Raw genomic sequence first — 20,329 nt, forward strand, 5'->3', positions numbered from 1 at the left:
CCCTCGTAAGGAGGAAATATTGTCTGAAGGTACCTCTATTTCAACAAGTCAACTGAATATGGACAAGCAGGAGATTGCGAACAGTTCTACAGAAGAAGAGGATTTCCTTGGGGGACACGTCCCATATTCTAGTTTAATTTCTCATCCGGATTGGATGTCAGATATTCGTATTCTAGAATGATTTTATAGCACGCTGAGAGTTTGGAATTTTCCTTGGGTTCTGAGTTCTATGCCGAATCAAATATACTATCCTTCATTTCCTTGCAGTTCCATATACTACTTTTTTGTATGACCTCAAGCCCTAGCTAGCGTGTGTGTCACAGTGAAGATGGCACATCAGATATGCATCCCATATGACTTTTCCCATTGGGAATCTCAGCACAAATCCGCTCGTCAAGCTATTGGTCGCAATTGCGGATGTGATATCCGCATTGGAGTCCCGACGCTCTCTCCTACTCGGGTCACTCGCTCTACCATTAATCGCAACTACAGCAGCAGTAGTAGCATTCATAGTTTGCCGCAGCCGCCCTTGTGCTATGTAAGTACAGGTGGGCGCCACGCCTACCTGGCCGTTCCGCAATGACTTCCTCACATCGTACCAATCTTTCTTGTAAGTTGGGCTCATCTCCCGAGTCTAGGAATACCCGGAGTTATCTCTTGGCTGGCCGATCAATCGGGGTAGACGAAGTGGGATGATCTATTTCGGTTTGGATTGGTTGAGGGGTGGATTCTTGTAACTACCTATGCTTTTATAGACCGGTGGGGCCCACCACTAAGCACCACGTGACCCAGAATCATATAGGGCACGGCAGAGGACGACGTCGATCCACCGATCCATCTACAGCAAACTTGCTCATACGTCGATATGCAGGCCATTCACATAGGTAGCTTTGACTTTGGAATATGCCAAGTTATCCCATCGTGAATTGACGAAAACGGTCAGGTGACGTCAGTTGCGGCAATTTATGCCTCTTAAATAGTACAGGCTTCCTCGCTTGGAATTTTGCTTCTGTCGGCATTGAGTGATTTGCTTCATCTAGATATTATGTCCCAGCCACAGCTTGCAGACCGGGGTACTACCCAGGATACCGAGGCGTGGATCTTTGGAAGCGGAAGTGAAGCATTAGCTTCCGCGGTATATTTAATCAAAGACGCCAAAGTACATCCACCAAAAATCCATATCATAGACAAGCACCTGTTCTCGGAGCGAATATCGCACCGCCCAGGTAGCTGGTCCGACGGATACGACCAATTCGCCGCATGTCTGCCTGTTCCAGCTGGCTTACCGATGGAAAGACTCCTCGCAACTCTTCCCTCAACACAATCGCAAGGGCCGTCTCTTTTGGAGGAGATACAAACGGCAGAGGCAAACCGAGTCCCCAAGAAAAGAGACGTTCGAACCTGCTTTCTGGCTATGACCAAGGGCTCAGTGAATCACATACCCACAGATTCACTAAATCTGAGCATCAAGCGTCGGATAGCTTTGATACAAATTCTCTTCAAGCGCGAAAGATATCTATCACAGAGGCAAGTCCAGGAGCTTCTCCCGGAGAACTTTTTCAAAGCCCTTTCTGGACAATCTGGTCTGCCCAGTGCGTATCTGTACTACCCAGCACTACTTAGTCGACCCCGTTTCTGATATTTCGCTAGATTTGGCTTCCAGCCGTGGCACAGTGCAGCGGAGTTCAGGCGTTCTATTCGTCAATATATGCCTCAATTCCACAGCTTAAGTATTCTAAGCTGCCTCGACATCACAGGGTATTATCAGTATGAGTCTTTATACTCGCCAATTTATCGTTTTCTCGAAAGCTGTGGAGTTGACTTTCGATTTGGCGTCGAAGTCAAGGATATACAGGTGTCTAAAGATGACGCTAAACCAAAAGTTACAGGATTCAACCTGGTCAAAGGCAAACAACAACTACGCAAGCAACTAGGGGAGAACGATATCGTGATTATGAATATCGGATCCACCATCTCAGGTTCAGCAGTTGGTACGAATAACTCTCCGCCAGTGTGGCAATCACTCGATGCGGACGATTTGTTCGACCAAAATTGGTCAGTATGGCTGGACCTTGGCAATAAACATAACGGCCTTGGCAATCCGTACAACTTCTGCACGCGCCAGTCTGAAACTATGGTGGAATCCTTCACGATCACCACGCAGGATCTAGTTCTCTACGATGACCTCAGATCACTTATAAAGTGCAGATCTGAGGCCGGTGCATTCATATTTCTCGGCGACAGCAATTGGAAGATAAATCTGTGCATACCCGCCCAGCCGGTCTTTTCATCGCAGCCAGAAGATGTCCGCGTTCTTTGGGGGTTTGCGCATGCCCCCAGAGTCGAAGGAAATTACGTGAATCGGATTTTGCTCCACTGTTCCGGTGCGGATATATTATCTGAGATACTAGGTCACCTCAATCTCCACTACAACCCGCCATTGTCACGGACTGTCACCATTCCACGTGCGATGCCCCGGATGAGTTCATTGTTTATAACGAGGGCATTGAATGACCGTCCATCAATTACGCCCCTATCCAATGTAGGTCTTGTGGGGCCGTTTACAGAGTCCTCGGGTTATACATGCGCAGACGTCAGTTACGGCATCCGCACTGCCAAAACGGCAGTCTACAAGCTAATGGGTCTGAAAGGAGAGTTAGATGATCCTTTCTATTCGAACACCTCGATTATCAGAAAAATTCTCTTTTGGAGGTGATATGAGTACGCTAGGTGGGCCACTCACGTATCAAGGGGTCGAGGGTGACGTGAAACGACCAGTATGCCCAATGTTCAGATCACTGTCACTGTTCAGATCCCTAAGCCAAAAAAAAAAAAAAAAGAAAGAAAGAAAGAAACTGTACGTTGACTTGGCCTGCTTTGGGACTTTTTATCGATTCACTACACCCTCGAATATCATGCACACGGATCTCCCAACGCTCGCTCCACAATGATACGATCGAGATAAGCTGGTCGATTGTCTTTGTAACCCTGCAGCATTTTCATTTCATGGATTGTTTTGAATGGCAAGTCTCGAATGGTATATATAAGGTCAGTCACAAATACAACCTGGGGATCCACGGAATTATTTAACTGTAACTAGAGCTACATATTTCCTGAGTGTCAAGAAAATTATCATTGAGCAGGCCACGGGCCAAGGAGGTACTCAGGAAAACCAAGTCCAATAAACGGCCGCATCCCCTAGAAGTGCAATTACTTCGGCATTAGAGTGGCATTAGGGGTGGCTGAAATGGTCCAGATACCAACTTTTGGGAATCACCCTTAGCGCAAGAGTGAGCCCAAGCTACATTTAGTATGCAAGTCGGAGTAGGAGATGTCTAGAGGGGATTACCGGGCCTGGAGAAAGCAAATGAGATTGCAACATAGATTCAGCTCAATATCCTACATGTGTATTGAAGGGCAGAAATTACTTGCATATGAAGTCAAGTGTGAATGGAAATATCCACACCCATCCACACCCATCTACTCCTCTTCAATCTCTCCTTCCTCGCTGCCAGAATGAATGGCCTTCTCGTCCTTCTTCGCATCCTCGTTTTCTTCTTCCGGAATGGCAGACCGCTCCCGTCGGGGGGCTCTCGGACCCTTGCTGCGCTCTCGCTCCCGGCTATCACGTCGGTACCGCTTAGCAGATCGGCTAGCCACACTCTCAGTATCACTGTCACGTCGGCGTCGGCGGTCACCGCTGGCCACACTCCGAGTGTCGCCGACAGTACCACCACCGTAATCAAGCTCATCACGACCTCCACGGGGATCGCCACGAGTGCGGTACAGGCGCTCGCGTTCGTCTTCACGTCGGTCTGGGTCTCTAACGCGGGGACGGTCAAAGTCACGGTCCCGGCTACGATAACGGTCACGGTCTCCACGCTCATCGCGACGGTCACGAGACGGGGAAATACCGCTGACCTTGCGGTAGGTTCGTTCGCGGTCGGCTTGGGCCTTACGACGGTCTGCTTCGTATGCATCCATTTCAGGGGTCCGGTGTCCTCGTCGTTCTCCTCTTCCACTGCGGTAGTCACGATCACCACGATCGAAGTCCCGCCGACCTCCACGGCTTTGAGAGAGTGCTTCGCGCTCCCTCTCTGCATCCTCATCTCTTTCTTTCAAGCGGCGAATTGCTTTTTCAAAGGCAGACTCCCGAAGTTCATCGGACTCAAGGGCCTTGTATTCGTCGTACTTCTCAAGGCGAGGTTGGACTTCAGCCCAGGTATCCGTGACCCGGATGGGCGGTTCTAGGCGCTTGATACGAGAACGCAGTGCGTCCACGGCACGGCGTTGCTGACGATCGGCGGCATGCTTCTCATCTTCAGTGCGCCGGATTGCCTTTTCTTGGATGCGCTGGAAGATAAGGTTGAGGATGTCAGGGTCGATCTTTGAGGTGCGGCGGTCAGCAGACATGATAGAATTGAATTCATCAAATGTCGTTTCAGGCGTAACTTCGTATCGTGTGTCCTGAAACCAGTTCGTTAGTATAGATAGACAACGATTCGACTGGACCGAGAGAACTTACATCCAGAACATCCAGCACGTCGTTCCGAGGTGCACGCAAAGCGCGCTCTTCTTCTTCCACCATATCCCAGAACAGGTCAAGAGGGGTCGAACCAGACTGGCCCAGGATGCCATGGTATCTGGGGTCATCCTTAATGATCGGGCAGATATTCATCCACTTGGCGCCCGCCTTGATCTTACCTTGGGATCGGAGCTCCTTGAGGAGGGCCACAAATTGCTCGCGGTTCTTACGCTCTTTTCTGGCTCTGGCTGCCTTGTGTTGCTGGCGAGCATCGTTGAAAGCGCGCTCCAGGGACTTGATATGGTTCTCGAAGGCAATCAGAATGTCAGACTTGCTCAGGGTCTTGAACTTGTCATCACCTTGGAACTTGCTGTCAGACTGAATGATAGCATGAGCCTCGGACCAACGCGTGTATGGTTCCAGGTTGAGTGAGCCCAGGATATTCATCAACTCATCCATAGCAGCCTTGTGCGTGACAGATTCTTGCTCAAGGTGAGCCTTCTTGAGTTCAAGAATGTACTCGTCGAAAAGCTGGCGTCTCTCGGATTCCTCATTGGTAGACCTGAATGTGGTCTCCCCCTCAATGATCGGACGAATCGTCTTCCAGCGGCTGTAGTACTTAATTTCAGGATGCCGCTTCAGCATGGTGTTGAAATCCGCACGAAGCTTGGCGAAGCGTTCTTTGGCCCGGTCCTTTTCCTGCGCGCGAACCTCGACCACGTATTTCTCGAATGCTGCCTTGCGGTCACGCGGATCCTTGAGAGCCCGGTATTGCGGGTCCTTGATCGTAGCGCGCATTGTTTCTTCCCAAGTCCAATCGGGCTGCACGTTGTGGCGTTTGAGCAGCTTCATGAAGGCGCTCTCAGCCTCCTCAAGAGAATGATAGTCGGGATCCATGGTCTTGAATTCCGGAGCAGCAACCAAGCCGTTCGCTTCATATGGCGCATATCCACCGCGTCGGTCGCCGTATCCTCGATCGCCGTATCCTCGATCGCCGCGGTCACCTCGGTCACCTCGGTCAAAGTCTTCACGGTCACGTTGCTGGGGTTGCGGGAAAGAGGTCCCGCCTGCCACAAAGGAAGGCGCACTAAAATATGGTTAGGATTGAGATAAGTCAAATCGGGAAGGCACTTACGCGGGGGGTGCCAGGGGGGCGGGCGCCTGTGCAAGCGCATCTTTGTAAACTTCAGGCATTTCCCATGTGCTTTGCTTGGTTTCTGTGTGGTACCAGTACTTGCGTCCAGCATCTGTAGTGTGTTCCCTCCATGGCTGGTTTGCGAGAGCGAGCTATAAATAAGTCAGTTAAGCTCATAACATTTTGCGGTCTAGTACAAACCTCAACCGGAGTCATCAACTCTTGAGGCTTGGTCCATTGTGTGGCTTTGGTCTGGACATTGTAATAATAAACGCGACCTTCAGCATTTTGCGCCTGCTGCCATAGGGCAGCACCTGGGTTGATGCTTAAATCCATTGTCAAGGGTGTTGAAGAGAACAAGAGAGAGAAAGTGAAAACGGAGCTTGATCACTGATCTCCGCGGTTATGCGCTTTTGGCACTTCGCGTCGACCGTATCAACACTTATCGGTTATCTCCTGAGCCCCAAACAGCCACTTTATTGACTCCTTTGCGACATCTGTTGTCGCAATGCCTGGTCTGGAGATCCCGGGTGAATTCTTGCGTCATGCCATTCTCGACACATTTGTCCCTCATTCTCCGGCACTCGACATTGAGGGCGCTCTGAGTTCGTCTCTAGAGAACGGAGCTGATGATCTACCCTCTGTCCTCTCGTCAATCCCTCAACGATCACTATTATTCTTCGGTATGCACTTTCAAAAGCTCGCCATGGGTTTCCTCTTACTCATTAATAGCTATTAGATGAATTTTTGCCTGTCCGTATTGTCTTGAGACTGTCTGATTGCTCAGAAACGATCCTAAAACACTATCTGCCACGACTTGAAGTCAAGCTCGATGTCTTCGCCGTCGATCCGGCGGAATCAGTCGGTGAGAATCTTACGCCAACTCGTGATATAATATTCTCTGGAATTGTCAGTGGAGATGAGGATCCCCTGGTGGTCTTCAACGAATTCGAGGGCGACGAAGGCAGTGGGAACCATGTCTATTTGGTTTGGAACATTGAAACTATACTGCGTGAGTTATTTGGGTTTTAGGGTTGTATGCCATGGTATAAATGTCACTAATTGGTCGACAGGACGTCCCCGTATTCGAATTCAACACCCCTCACTTTTATTCATTGCCTCTACCAGTCTGAATCCAGCTGACGCTCGCCGCCAAGAGGATTCGGAGGATGATTATCTCCCTTCACTCGTGCCGGCATCGACTAATATGCTGCAATCTCTATCCATCGACAAATCATTCAACCATAAAGAGCCTTTCCTCCCTGCTTCCAGACTGTTGAGGGTTGTACCGACGACGTATAACGAAGACCCGATCTACAATATCCAGCAACACCACGGTCATCCCTTTCGGGTTGTGCCCGCCGCAAGTGCAAGGATTCGGTACTCTCGGCTGAACTCCTACACTGGTACACCAATGACAGTGGCCAGTCTTGACTTTGAGGTCACCCCTTATCTGACTTGCGAGGTCGCCTTTGACAAAGCGAATCTTCACCTGTCCGAGGGAACGATTGAGTCTCTGTCAGAGACGCCGGGGCTGGCTCTCCCTATTACTTGCCGTCCGCGAGACGACGTGACCCTCATGTACAAACTCACACCGGAGTATGGCCCAGAGACCAATCCATCATCTACCGCGTTGGTCAGCATACTGGACATAGCTCTCGAGGCAGTAATTCTTGTAGATGACGAGTGCAAGCCACGTATTTCTATGCAGTGGAGAACAAACGTCGATTTCTCAGTCGCCTTAAACCCGACCTTTGGGGGGCCCAGTCCAGCGCTGCAAAGGACCAACCGCCCTACCAGTCTGTCCGTGTCGACTCAAGGGGGTGTGACACCTTCAAATCGAAGCTCATTACGAGAACGAGCATACTCGGTTACTGACGTTGGCATCACAATCTCCTTTTCTGGACCTGTTCGTGTACAAGTTGGTTCTGTCTTCTCTTGGGATGTTTTCATTGTCAATCGATCCAACGTTCCTCGCAAGTTTGCCTTAATTGCCATCCCAAAGCGGAAACGTGTGGACCCACGAGGGCATGTTGCTCGGCCTTCATCATCATCTATTACCAGCCGAAAAGAGGACCAAGTGGCCGAGGCGGTGACTGACGATAACATCGTGCATGCGAGGCAAAAGAGTGTGGCTGGTCAGGAAGTGGAACTGATCAGCTTGAGCACAGACATTCGCGTCGGGTGAGCATTGTCTACTATATTTCTTTCCCATTACTTCCCTAACCTAACGTATTTATTAGTCCTCTGCTTCCAGGAACTTGCCACTCGACCGAACTGAAACTCCTTCCTCTGGCTACAGGCCCACTTCATTTGGAGGCTGTCCGGCTTGTAGATGTGAATACGAACGAAACGACTGATATCCGAGATCTTCCGGACATTTTGGCGGATGATCAGCCTCGCTCCAGTTAAGAGCAACCTAACACTGTACATATATATGACATCGAGCTATAGCTACTTTCAAAGTAGCGTGTCCTTAACATATTATTTTTCCTATAGCCTTTTATGGTATACTTCTGAAACAATCTTACCCGAGGTTGATAACACCTTCGGCCCGGCCATTTGGGTATTTCGTCGAGACTCTACGGGACCTCATATCTACTTTGTAGCTTTTCACTGCCCAGTAGCTGCGCTGTGAAACTGTCAGAGGATATTAGTTTTAGACAACTCAAAGGAAAATGACAGGGCTGGTAGCGGTATTCACGAGCCTTTACGTTATCTAGCACTGTGGTGCAGTCTGGTATCCGAGGATGGAGACTCTTCTGCTTTTGGGAGTCCCAGATGAGGGAGAGATTACAAGACGCGGAAATGAGACAGATCTTCAAAATAGCCGTGTTATAGAGGACAGATCAAAGATTATGGTGACGAGATGAAGATGATGATGGCTAAGCAAACAGAGTTGGCCCGGACATGCCTTTCATATCGTGTGGATTCAGTAGCACACAACTCTAGAGTTGCAAGAGGCGATGTGCTGAAGTGAGCCATCTCCGAACTGTCAATGGCCCTGCATGTCCTCCTCGGTGACATTGACGATATCCTTCCAAGGTTGTATCTGAGTATCCGAAACATGCTTCTGTTTGGGCTGACTATCTGCTAGGAGACTGGACAGTACGTTAAGACACTTCTTTCCTCCTTGCACCAAGCGAGTACTTACTTTTTGTCCGGTCCTCTGGCAAGTAACAGGCGGTTTCTTCAGGAGTCCCTCCCGAGTCTTCTGCGCCGAGTGACATTCTTACGATGCGAGAACTCGTGCAATCACTCGTTTAAGTAGTTGCCCATTGACCGTGACATTACATACACCGGCTCTCCTTGTTGAGAACCACAGCTGGGTTGGGCGGGGATGACATCGTGGCCGTCATATAAATCAGCGAGGCGCATCTTCAGCTTGGCCACGATTTGCGCTTCGTTTCATTTCTGGGAGCCTTAAAAAGGAACGGAGTTCGCTCATTTCTCGGACAAAGTTTTTGACATCCTTGCGGGGGGTTATGTCATCCTCCTAGAAGTCTTTGTAATGTACTTTGATGGCATTTTACTAGGTAGAAGATACTACCTAGTACTGCCTCAGCGGGCACCTGATCGGTTGGAGGGGGGAAACCACGGCGCTAGATGCCAGATCGGAAGTCATCACGACATCGTTGTCGGCATCGAGGGGGGCTGTTTACCCGATGTCCGAAACATTGTCTTTCACTCAGACCTGCCCTGGAGTGCCGCCGTTGTTAATAACGGGGGAGCATTCCACTCATCCATGGTTGCCCAATTGCTTCTGTAAAGTTGCAACCTTGGAAGGCAGCCATCTAAGTATTTAAATATCAGTGAAGTAATCATCTTTTTCCATCATAATAACTTACCATTTTATACTAGATCATGATATATATATTGTAACAGTAGTGAGTGGATGAAGGAGGACACTCTCTATGAGAAGGGATAGAGATAGGGGACTATATATAGTCTACCGAGAAGTACAATGAACTGGAAGTGTGGAACATCGGAAAGAAAAGAGAGGGCTTGTATACTATGTAGTAGTAACTATATACAACATAACTAGTTAGAAGTGGCATATTAACTGTTTGAATGATATGAACTGTGGTGAACTAATCCCAATAGAAAAGCCACCTGTACGGTTTGCCCTTTTCAATGTCTTTGTTATATCACATACTACCTTTTCCTACGTGATATTGTTCCATACCCTTCTTAGAGGGTTATAGTCATGTATCCATCCAACAACCGTGATCTACGATGATCGACACTCGGAAGGAAACCGACCTCGGGAGTGCCAAGATTGGCCCCCCCAAGGAGGCAGTGTTGACAAATGTACAAAGAAAGATATTTATCACTGTTTGAGTTGAAGCACAAAAATACTATCATAGGATTTAGTGCCCACCAAGTGAATGTATAGGTCATTATTATGTAGATCGTACGAGTTGATATTCCAAGGCAGCGAAATATAGTTCAACAAACGTGATTGGTGGAAGGAGATCACGGGGTAATCGACTCGGCATCGGGGGCCAGGTGACTTTCGTTAGTCAAAAGGAATCCGGAGAAGGGCTATCTTCTTTCCCTGATATCATCATCTTATCTGGGATTTTCCTAACATCGGGGATTGGGTTTAATATCCAGCTTGTCAGAGTTGCCACTGCCCCGGTGTCCCCTTGTACTTTGCGTCATACTGGCGCACCCGGTCCCTTCCCAGAAATCTTGCTATCACCCTGCTCCAGTCGCCAGAATACTTCAACATGATCTGCTCTGCGAAGCGGAAAGTCCTGGATGGACTGAATAGAAGATACATCTACGGTCGCGTGGTATGTTTGATGCCCCTTACTGAGGCCTGGCATGTTCCACGGTCGTCGCCTCTCAATTTGCTTACAGCTAATCATACTGTCATCATCTGGTAGCCTCTATTGCACACGATCATTTTCCTTGTCGAGATGGCAGTAGCAGCACGGCTTGCTGCCAAATTTAATACCTACTATGCTGAAAGGCCAGGTAAGCCTCTTGCCGCCGGTTCCCGCGGGATCACAGACTGACATCACTGCTATAAATAGTGCTCACGACGATGGTCACCAACGCTGTAAGCTTGCCGCGATATTAACCACCGACGTATGAACCGACCAATTGACAAGATGGATGTTATAGGTGCTTGGTGGTGTTGCCGATACCGTTGCGCAGTTGATTACGGCCTTCCGGACCCGCCGACCTCCAACCAGCGGCGACGATTTCCTTTCGATCGAGATCCCCGACTTGGACAAGCAGAAGCCCCCCGCTGTAGGGGAACTGGGATATGTCCGGAGCTCGTCCCCACCTTTCGATTTTGAGCGTCTGACGAGGTTCATGGCTTACGGCTTCTTCATGGCGCCGGTGCAGTTCCAGTGGTTTGGATTCTTGTCTAGAGCATTCCCACTCACCAAGAAGAACCCGACAGCTCCGGCTTTCAAGCGTGTTGCCTTTGACCAGTTCATTTTTGCGCCATTTGGTATGATATGCGGCTAGCTACTCTGGGTTGTTTCTTGGGCTGGACTAATCTATCTAGGTCTGGCGTGCTTCTTCACCTACATGACGATTGCCGAGGGTGGTGGTAGAAGGGCATTGACACACAAGTTCCGTGATGTCTACCTGCCCACCCTAAAGGCCAACTTCGTGCTCTGGCCGGCAGTGCAGATCCTAAACTTCCGTGTCATTCCCATTCAGTTCCAGATTGTGAGTTTACCATGTTCTCCCAGTCGAGATGGGATCCGTACTGACTTCCTAAGCCATTTGTCTCAACCGTTGGTATTGCGTGGACCGCATACCTTTCTCTGACTAACTCCGCCGAGGAGGCTTAATTGAACGCTACAACGCGAACATTATGATAACGATTCGGGCGATAAAGGCTATAAATTGCGCTCTTTCTTCTGCCAAATTATTTAGGCGTTCCGGTTTATCAGGTCTGGTTTTCATGTACATGGGTTATGGTATTTGCCCACGGGGCAGGATTTGCATTTCAAAAGGTCGGATTTTGCACATTTGGGAATACCAACTTGAGGGTTTGCTGCTACCTTTTGTTTTCGATTTGACTTGGATTCCTTCAGGAAAATTCCGCCTTTTAGCGTTTCGGTCTGTTAACCCCCTCTGGGCTTCACATGATTCTGTTATACACGGAAACCGTCTAAGCATGTAGCGGCTACGGAAATTCCCATCAGTAGAGGCCAATTCCCCAGAATTTCCCGATTCCGAGGCTAAAGAGGCTAAAGAGGACCTCCATGGCCCGGCCTTCCCCGTATCAACGCGGGCAGCTCTGACATCAGTCCCGCGTCAGCCCGATCAGTTCTCCGGGGATACTCGGGTACAGGCGTCTGAGGTACTGCTTTTATAGATATACCTAGGAAAAGAGGGATTGCATCATGCTTCGAGCAAGTACCTTATTCCGTCGAATACATCATCGGGAGGTACCTGGGTTGCTACGGTTGCGACCTCTTCACCGGCCTGCCCCACCAAAACTGACCCCTCCACTCTTTACTGATCGCGACTCACCGTGGCCTGATTAGTTCTTTCTCCTTCTTCTATCCCTTTTCTTGCTTCTTTCACCATTGTCATACCATTAACTACCCACAATGTCTCTCTCCAACAAGCTCCCCGTTACTGATGTCGACCTCAAGGGCAAGCGTGTCTTGATCCGGGTAAGCTTCCAATTGAGCTTCATTACTTGCAGCCCCTAACCGCTGACTGAAATAGGTTGACTTCAATGTCCCCCTCGATGAGAACAAGAACGTTACCAACCCCCAGCGTATCGTCGGTGCCCTGCCCACCATCAAGTATGCCATCGACAACGGTGCCAAGGCCGTTGTGCTCATGTCCCACCTGGGTCGCCCCGATGGCAAGGTCAACCCCAAGTACAGCCTGAAGCCCGTTGTTCCCGTGCTTGAGGAGCTCCTCGGCAAGAGCGTCACTTTCACCGAGGACTGCGTTGGCCCCCAGACCGAGGAGACCGTGAACAAGGCTTCCGATGGCCAGGTCATTCTGCTCGAGAACCTGCGTTTCCACGCCGAGGAGGAGGGCAGCTCCAAGGATGCCGAGGGCAAGAAGGTCAAGGCCGACAAGGCCGATGTTGATGCGTTCCGCAAGGGCCTCACTGCCCTCGGTGACGTTTACGTCAGTATGTAACATCACGATAACGTTCCGATTTCCTGCCGTTCTTCATTTCTAACATCAATTCAGACGATGCTTTCGGTACCGCACACCGCGCTCACAGCTCCATGGTCGGCGTGGACCTCCCCCAGAAGGCTGCCGGTTTCCTCGTGAAGAAGGAGCTGGAGTACTTCGCCAAGGCTCTTGAGAGCCCTGCCCGCCCCTTCCTCGCCATCCTCGGCGGTGCTAAGGTGTCTGACAAGATCCAGCTGATTGACAACCTCCTGCCCAAGGTCAACAGCCTCATCATCACCGGCGGCATGGCCTTCACCTTCAAGAAGACTCTCGAGAACGTCAAGATCGGCAACAGTCTCTTCGACGAGGCCGGCAGCAAGATCGTCGGCGAGATCGTCGAGAAGGCCAAGAAGCACAACGTCGAGATCGTTCTCCCCGTTGACTACGTCACCGCCGACAAGTTCTCCGCCGATGCCACCGTTGGTGCTGCCACCGACGCCAGCGGTATCCCTGACGGCTACATGGGTCTGGATGTCGGCCCCGAGAGTGTCAAGCTCTACCAGAAGACCATCGCCGAGGCCAAGACCATCCTCTGGAACGGTCCCCCTGGTGTCTTCGAGCTCAAGCCTTTCGCCAAGGCCACCGAGGCTACCCTCGATGCCGCTGTCAAGGCTGCTGAATCCGGTTCCATTGTCATCATTGGTGGTGGTGATACCGCTACCGTGGCCGCCAAGTACAAGGCCGAGGACAAGATCTCCCACGTCTCGACCGGTGGCGGTGCCTCGCTCGAGCTTCTCGAGGGCAAGGAGCTGCCCGGTGTTGCTGCTCTGTCCAGTAAGTAAATGATGAAAAATAGGCGGCGAAAGGAGTGTCTACATCAGCTCTTCTTCCGTCCTCCATGTTTATGAAACTGTAATGTACACAGCCAATGAATTTCCTTTAATTACAAGCACTTTACTTTTTTTTAAAGAGGACCTCGATATGATCTTAGATCGGATAACTAAGTGTTGTGCCCAGGTACAAAACCGAAACTTTAGTCGCAACATCAAGAGATCCCCCTGGACATTTTTCTGTATATAGATGAGAGGGAATCCCTACAAGCAACAAATAAGATAACACCAGTGGCATGTAGATGAGATAGGGGCAATCCCATTCACAACTCCATTTCGCAATACCGACTGATACTTCTGTCAATCCTTCTACAAAATACCGTGTTTTAGGCTTGCGCAGAATCAGAAGCTTTGATATTGGTGGAATACCAAAGCGAACATCATGATAGTAATCCCGAAGGCAAGAACTGCACTCCGAGTAATGAATCGTAAAAAATTCAAAAGGACCGTGTCTCATTTCCTCCTCAACAAGCTCCCGACAAATGCATGCGGCAATTATGGTTCTGAATCCTCCCATTGGTTCCAAAGACAGGGGGGTATAGTGTGCGAGATGGAATGGCCAGCCAACTCGATAATGAACCCATCCCGAAACCCGACGCGGGGGTTATCACTTTTTGGTGTGCTTGTCCAGGTTCGTCTTTTAAGCCGATGCTTCGACTTTCTTCAATTCTTCCCTGGATGAGGTGATGAATGTTAGTGGGTGCGGTGAAGGAGGGGAAGCTGACAGCTTTGGCGGGGAAGTGGCAAGGGGGAGTGCAAGCATCGGTGTCAAGCATCGGTGTGGATATTGAAACGAAGGAATTTCCAGATAAGGAATATAGCATAAATGGTATTTAAAATGTGGAAAGTGCAGGAAAGGCGAACTCACTTCAGCTGCTTTGAGAAGTCCTCTGCCGCATCATCGTCATCCCAGCTCTCTTCCCACAGGTGCTCGCTACCGTCGTTTGCTTTCGAGCCGTTGGTCTGCTCGGCTTCTTCTTGGGGCCAGTCTGGGTATTGTAGAGTTAGCTTCGTTGTTCGGGGGAGTGCTTGTGTGGCTGGTCGATACCTTCCACGGGGAAATCCTCGAACTCGTCGTCTTCCTCCAAGACTTGGGGTTTCGCTTGGGGCGGGGCTTGCTCTGGGGTATCGGACTTCTGGGCAGTTGGGTTTGACATTGCGGGAGATGTGATAGATCGGGAGGATCGAAGGGTAGATAGGTGGAGATGTGGACGATGGATGTGGCAGCTTTGAGGTCGGAGGTCGGAGGTTTGACTTAGTAAGACCGCGATAAGGCGATAAGGATGATGTAGTTGGGGGACCAGTTGGGAAACAGTAGAGCATTGCGATTAAAATGAAAGAAAAATGGTAAAATGAATAATGATATTGAAGAAGGGAACAGACGAGACTAATATACAGTAAACTAATCCAAAATACCCAGATCGATATGGAATTGGCCTTCTATGAAAGAAAAGAGTTGCCCACGCGCGGAGTGGCCGGCGAAAAGAATCCATGGGATGAGCCTCAGCCCCAGACGTGTTGGTTGGTATATTACATCTTCCCCTCCCCCGTAATCTTTTTCCTCTCTTACCCCTCCACTTCTTTTCTTTGTATTTTCCCTTTTCCCTTTCTATTCTCTCCTATGGGTGATGTTCTCGTCCATCGGGTTTCCGCTATCGCACAGTTGGCATATTGACATTCTTCCCGATCCGGCGCTCTCTCTTTTCGGCCTCATCGGATTGCCTTGAACTGAGCCCATCGTGGACTTTGTCCCCATTGAAAAATTCATTCTTCATAGTCACTGCCAGCGGTTTTCACCATGTTACGAGTCGGGTCCTGGTTGTACGGCAAGAAGCCGGCACAGTCTGTGGACTCGCAGGTTGAGTTGAAGGACTGTGAGTTATGCGATATACTCTAGAAAAGCCAATAGAGATCATTTGATTGGGTACTAACCGTGATATTCGTGCCAGTGCATGATGCGATGACAGGTATGCCCTTATGGGAAATGTGCGACCTCGGGACCTTCAGACACTGACTAATGCCATTCCCAACTAGCGGCGACGCTGATTCTCAACGATGATGTTGATGGGGCCGAGAATGGTCTCTCCACGGGCACTTCGTCTTTTCACAACGTGGGTGATCGTCACTATAAGCGATGACGTAGCACATACCTTAAGGAAATTTGCTGATCCTCGAGCGAATAGCTGGGTAAAGGCGTGGTCGCATTCGTCCGGGCAACATTAGGCTTCGAGCAGGAGATTATGCGACAAGGTCGATGCTCTTTCTATCTTCTACATCTACTGTTTCTGACAATCCCGCAGCATCCGAACGTCTTTATGAAGCAGAAACCAGCGCGGCCAGCGACCAAACCCGGTCCCAGCAAAATGCCCAAGCGCCCAATGCCTTCCACTCCGATATCTATGCTGCCGGTACCGAATATGCCTTGTGTCAAGCAATCGCGCAATTGATGAATGCGGTTGTTGGGGTGCTGAATGAGAGCCTGACTGAAAGTATCAAAGCATTCTATCGGCTGAGAAAGGCGTATATCGCACTGGACGCTATCATGAAGATGGAAGAGAAGTTTATGGAGCAGAGGGATATTCATAAGGGCATACTGCCCACTACGAGTGACCTGCCATGCTCGGAATCGTCCAGTCTGTCTTCTAAAAAGGGCACAAAAGGGGCTACCGTCGACCAAACCGAGCTCAGTTCATCAATGAATGGACTTGCGATCTCGTCCCGAGGGGCGTCTCCAGATGCCTCAACCGGCACTTCCACACCCGCGAAGCATATCCACCACGACCCTGACTCGGACATCTTCAAAAACGAAATCGATGTCTTTGTGCACTCTGGTGCCAATTTCTGTTTTGGTATCCTTCTTCTACTGATCTCTATGGTTCCACCGGCATTTAGCAAGCTTCTTTCCATTATCGGCTTCCACGGCGACAAGCAACGCGGGCTGAAAATGCTCTGGCAAGCCAGCAAGTTCCACAACCTCATCGGTGCCATGGCTGCTCTTGCACTGCTGGGGTATTACAATGGCTTTGTCCGCTACTGCGATATTATGCCCGACCCAACTCCTGGCGAAGCCGACGTCGAGGGATATCCACAGGAGAGGCTGGCTGCGTTGCTGGCGGAGATGCGGTCTCGGTTCCCCAACAGTCAGCTTTGGCTGCTTGAAGAATCACGGATGTTAGGTGCGAACAAGGACCTGGACAGCGCTCTGGATCTATTGTCCACGGGCAAAAGGAGCCCGCTCAAGCAGGTCGAGGGATTGTGCGTATTCGAAAAGGGCCTGAACGCACTGTTTCTCCACAGATATGATGTCTGTGCTGAAGTATTCATCGAGGTAAAACTTCTTTCTCCGTAGATTTTGAAACATCAAGCTGACCCTTTCAGTGCGTGGACCTTAATTCGTGGTCTCGTTCGTTGTATTACTACATCGCTGGAGCGTGCCACGTTGTCCAGTACCGGCAATCACTCAACGATCCAAAGCTTGCAGAGGAACATGCTAAGAAAGCCACACTGTACCTGCGGAAGGCCCCGGAATTCGCTGGGAAAAAGAAATTCATGGCCCGACAGCTGCCGTTTGATATCTTTGTGACTCGGAAACTTGCCAAATGGGAAGCGCGCGCTAAGGAATGGAACGTATCTCTGGTAGATGCGATTGGAGTGGATCCTGTCGAAGAAATGATCTTCTTCTGGAACGGACACAGTCGCATGACCAACGAGCAGCTGCAAGAGTCCCTGACCCGGCTGGAATGGTGCGAGAGCGAGAACAACAAGACCTGGTCTCGCGAGGGCATCGAAGAAAAGGCCATCCTGGAGCTTCTCCGGGCTGCCGTCTTACGATCCCTGTACCGACATGATGAAGCGAAAAAGATCCTGCAGACCCGCGTCTTGAACCACGACAAGTCTGTATTCAAGGGTCACCTGAAGGATGACTGGGTCCACCCAGCGGCACATTTCGAGATGGCGGCCAACTTCTGGATGGAGCGTCCCGCATACCAGGTCCTGCATGGGATTGCCTCCCCCAAGGTGTCGAACGAAGCGTCCGCGGAATCTGGGGAGACGAACACGGAGAGCGAGAGAAAGCAGGTATCCGAGTGCAAGGAATACCTCGAACATGCTGCTCGCTGGGAGAGTTACGAGCTGGACGCTCGTATTGGACTCAAGGTTACTGCGGCCATGGAAGCCGTTCACAAGTGGGAGAACATGCACCCGACAGTCTAATGACGATTATTTTGTGTTTCCGTCCTTGGGCACGGTCTTCTGTTCATAGCGGCCCTGAATGTTTTGTAGCATGAATGCATAGAGTACAAGTAGATGTTAGGGTTAGATGTTTAACCAAGTTCTTTTTATCTTTTTATGTCTGATATCTTTTCTCCTTTTACATCCGTCATGTCTACAAGAATAGCGCGACTGTCATTGGCTCAGACCCTGAAAGAGCTGTTCCACTTTATCTTCGGCGCAATGGCGACCAAGGCCGAGCCATTTCCCTGTAGACCCCCGGCACCGGAATGATAAGCCTCGGGGTTTGGATGGCGATGCCGAGAGAAAGCCTGGAAGGTCCATTGGGGGATCCCCCGAAACCCTCCTTGAGCTCTCGGATAACACGGCTTGTCCCATCGGAGGTCCGAAAAGAAAAAAAAAGAAAAAAGGCGAAGAATAAAAAGAATGCCAATCCCCAGAATGAAAGATCATCTCTCAGCCTTACAGTTCCTGCTAAGAATTCTTCCGTCATATCCTCTTATCTCCGAGCATCTTTTTGCCACGGACTTTTTCCCACCGTAACCTAATCAACTTCATATACCTCATCTCTCATATCTTCCCCAGCAGTAGTGCTGGTCCTACGACATTCCGATGAATTGTCGATAATGGTCGAACGGACAGAACATGACTATCGCAATTCCGGAGAGATTGAACCGCATCGCAACGGGGATGAAATCGCAGCCTTGGAAAAGCAAAGTACCGCGGCATCGGGCTATTCGGCCTTTGAACAGCGCACGCAGTCAATAGTCTCGCGCATTCGGAGTCGAGAGCCCGGCCAGACGGCCAAATTCCATCATCCACTCACCCACACCAAGACAAGTCCCGATGTCATTGTCGATTTTGATGGGCCGGATGATCCTTACAGGCCGTTGAACTGGGGGTTCAAGAAGAAGGCTGTCACGACGGTGTTGTATGGATTAACTACTATGGGTATGTCCGCACGGGGGAATGTTGGGGAATAACGCTAATTACCAATTGCAGGCTCGACGTGGGCCAGTTCAATGTATGTCTATTTCATTTTGCTTTAGCTGCAAGGTTTATGCATTGTTAAACTAATCACACTGCTAGCTACTCCACTGGTCAGGTACAGATCAGCCAGGAGTTCGGCATCTCGAATGAGGTCGCTACACTCGGCACCTCGTTACTTTTGTTCGGCTTGGGATTGGGCCCGTTGATCTGGGCACCTCTGTCTGAGCTCTATGGACGCAAAACGGCAGTTCTACCGCCATACTTTCTCGCGGCGATATTTTCCTTCGCAACAGCCACCGCGAAAGACGTCCAGACTATTATGATCACTAGATTCTTTACGGGCTTTTTCGGCTCGGCACCTGTTACCAACACCGGCGGAGTCCTAAGTGATATCTGGAGCCCCGAAGAGCGTGGCGCCGCCATTGTCGGCTATGCCATGGCCGTAGTGGGCGGGCCTGTCATCGGGCCTATCGCGGGTGGTGCCATCGTGCAGAGCAATCTAGGCTGGCGCTGGACTGAATATGTGAGTTTTTCCATGCGTGGGGTTGAACCCATGCTAATACCTACCAGATCACCGGTATCATGATGATGTTCTTCCTAACCATGGACCTCCTCTTCGTCGATGAGAGCTACCCACCAGTTCTGCTGGTCTACAAGGCCCGTCGACTCCGCTTCGAGAGCGGCAACTGGGCCCTCCATGCACGCCACGAGGAATGGGACGTGACTCTCAAAGAAATAGGCAACAAGTACCTCGTCCGTCCCTTCCAACTCCTCGCAACCCCAATCTGCTTCCTCGTCGCCCTCTACGCATCCTTCGTCTACGGCATCCTCTATCTCAGTCTAGCAGCCTTCCCAATCGTCTTCCAGGAACTCCGCGGCTGGAACCAAGTCGTCGGCGCCCTCCCTTTCCTCGCATACCTAGTCGGAATCCTAATAGGCGGAGGTATCAACCTCGCCAACCAGAAATTCTACATAAAGCGCTTCAAAGCGAACAACAACCGCCCCGTCCCAGAAGCCCGTCTTCCGCCCATGATGATCGGATCTGTCCTCTTCGCAAGTGGGATGTTCGTCTTCGGCTGGACAAGCCCAAAACACATCCATTGGATCTGTCCGAATATCGGTGCGGTCATGATGGGCTTAGGCTTTTTCACCATCTTCCAAGCTGCTCTCAACTACCTCATTGATACATTCCAGAAATACTCTGCTAGCGCGATCGCGGCAAATACTTTCCTGCGCTCGATGTTCGCGGGCTGTTTCCCGCTCTTCACGGCTGCCATGTTCCATAATCTTGGTGTTCCGTGGGCTGCTAGCGTGCTGGGCTTCATTTCTGTTGCTCTCATTCCCATTCCATATTTGTTCTATAAGTTCGGGAAGCGGATTCGAGCACGCGGGACGTGGTCGCGAGACTCGGTTTAAGATTCGACATGATTAATTCTGTATGGT

The 20,329-nt window shown here is 50.3% G+C and overlaps 8 protein-coding genes across 8 annotated transcripts; 6 read left to right on the plus strand and 2 right to left on the minus strand.

Moving 5' to 3' along the window:
* Positions 1-1,045: 1,045 nt before the first annotated feature.
* On the plus strand, positions 1,046-2,716 carry N7489_004149 (oleate hydratase; the record flags this gene model as incomplete). The annotated part of the gene is made up of 2 exons (XM_056709901.1): positions 1,046-1,596; positions 1,651-2,716. The coding sequence occupies 2 exons, from the start codon at positions 1,046-1,048 to the stop codon at positions 2,714-2,716; spliced, it is 1,617 nt and encodes a 538-aa protein (XP_056568322.1).
* Positions 2,717-3,480: 764 nt separating this feature from the next.
* N7489_004150 (snoRNA-splicing protein PRP40) lies at positions 3,481-5,996 on the minus strand (the record flags this gene model as incomplete). Its single annotated transcript, XM_056709902.1, has 4 exons — positions 3,481-4,467; positions 4,526-5,612; positions 5,661-5,812; positions 5,862-5,996. The coding sequence occupies 4 exons, from the start codon at positions 5,994-5,996 to the stop codon at positions 3,481-3,483; spliced, it is 2,361 nt and encodes a 786-aa protein (XP_056568323.1).
* A 172-nt stretch (positions 5,997-6,168) lies between these two features.
* Positions 6,169-8,072, plus strand: N7489_004151 (TRAPP trafficking subunit Trs65 domain-containing protein; the record flags this gene model as incomplete). The annotated part of the gene is made up of 4 exons (XM_056709903.1): positions 6,169-6,343; positions 6,400-6,672; positions 6,734-7,844; positions 7,904-8,072. 4 exons carry the CDS (start codon positions 6,169-6,171, stop codon positions 8,070-8,072), a joined length of 1,728 nt encoding a protein of 575 aa, XP_056568324.1.
* A 2,321-nt stretch (positions 8,073-10,393) lies between these two features.
* Positions 10,394-11,479, plus strand: N7489_004152 (Mpv17/PMP22 family protein; the record flags this gene model as incomplete). The annotated part of the gene is made up of 6 exons (XM_056709904.1): positions 10,394-10,459; positions 10,553-10,643; positions 10,703-10,728; positions 10,794-11,130; positions 11,188-11,354; positions 11,408-11,479. 6 exons carry the CDS (start codon positions 10,394-10,396, stop codon positions 11,477-11,479), a joined length of 759 nt encoding a protein of 252 aa, XP_056568325.1.
* Positions 11,480-12,247: 768 nt separating this feature from the next.
* On the plus strand, positions 12,248-13,618 carry pgkA (phosphoglycerate kinase pgkA; the record flags this gene model as incomplete). The annotated part of the gene is made up of 3 exons (XM_056709905.1): positions 12,248-12,313; positions 12,369-12,789; positions 12,852-13,618. The coding sequence occupies 3 exons, from the start codon at positions 12,248-12,250 to the stop codon at positions 13,616-13,618; spliced, it is 1,254 nt and encodes a 417-aa protein (XP_056568326.1).
* Positions 13,619-14,306: 688 nt separating this feature from the next.
* N7489_004154 (proteasome regulatory particle lid subunit SEM1) lies at positions 14,307-14,823 on the minus strand (the record flags this gene model as incomplete). Its single annotated transcript, XM_056709906.1, has 3 exons — positions 14,307-14,340; positions 14,535-14,655; positions 14,715-14,823. 3 exons carry the CDS (start codon positions 14,821-14,823, stop codon positions 14,307-14,309), a joined length of 264 nt encoding a protein of 87 aa, XP_056568327.1.
* Positions 14,824-15,464: 641 nt separating this feature from the next.
* N7489_004155 (TTC39/IML2 family protein) lies at positions 15,465-17,878 on the plus strand (the record flags this gene model as incomplete). The annotated part of the gene is made up of 6 exons (XM_056709907.1): positions 15,465-15,540; positions 15,616-15,633; positions 15,701-15,777; positions 15,850-15,916; positions 15,967-16,994; positions 17,045-17,878. The coding sequence occupies 6 exons, from the start codon at positions 15,465-15,467 to the stop codon at positions 17,876-17,878; spliced, it is 2,100 nt and encodes a 699-aa protein (XP_056568328.1).
* Positions 17,879-18,522: 644 nt separating this feature from the next.
* Positions 18,523-20,302, plus strand: N7489_004156 (MFS transporter; the record flags this gene model as incomplete). The annotated part of the gene is made up of 4 exons (XM_056709908.1): positions 18,523-18,847; positions 18,899-18,920; positions 18,986-19,409; positions 19,457-20,302. 4 exons carry the CDS (start codon positions 18,523-18,525, stop codon positions 20,300-20,302), a joined length of 1,617 nt encoding a protein of 538 aa, XP_056568329.1.
* Between the last annotated feature and the right edge of the window lie 27 nt (positions 20,303-20,329).

The sequence above is a fragment of the Penicillium chrysogenum genome (assembly GCF_028827035.1).
Source record: "Penicillium chrysogenum strain IBT 35668 chromosome Unknown utg000002l_segment0_segment0, whole genome shotgun sequence".
In the NCBI taxonomy this organism is placed as follows: Eukaryota; Fungi; Ascomycota; class Eurotiomycetes; order Eurotiales; family Aspergillaceae; genus Penicillium; species Penicillium chrysogenum.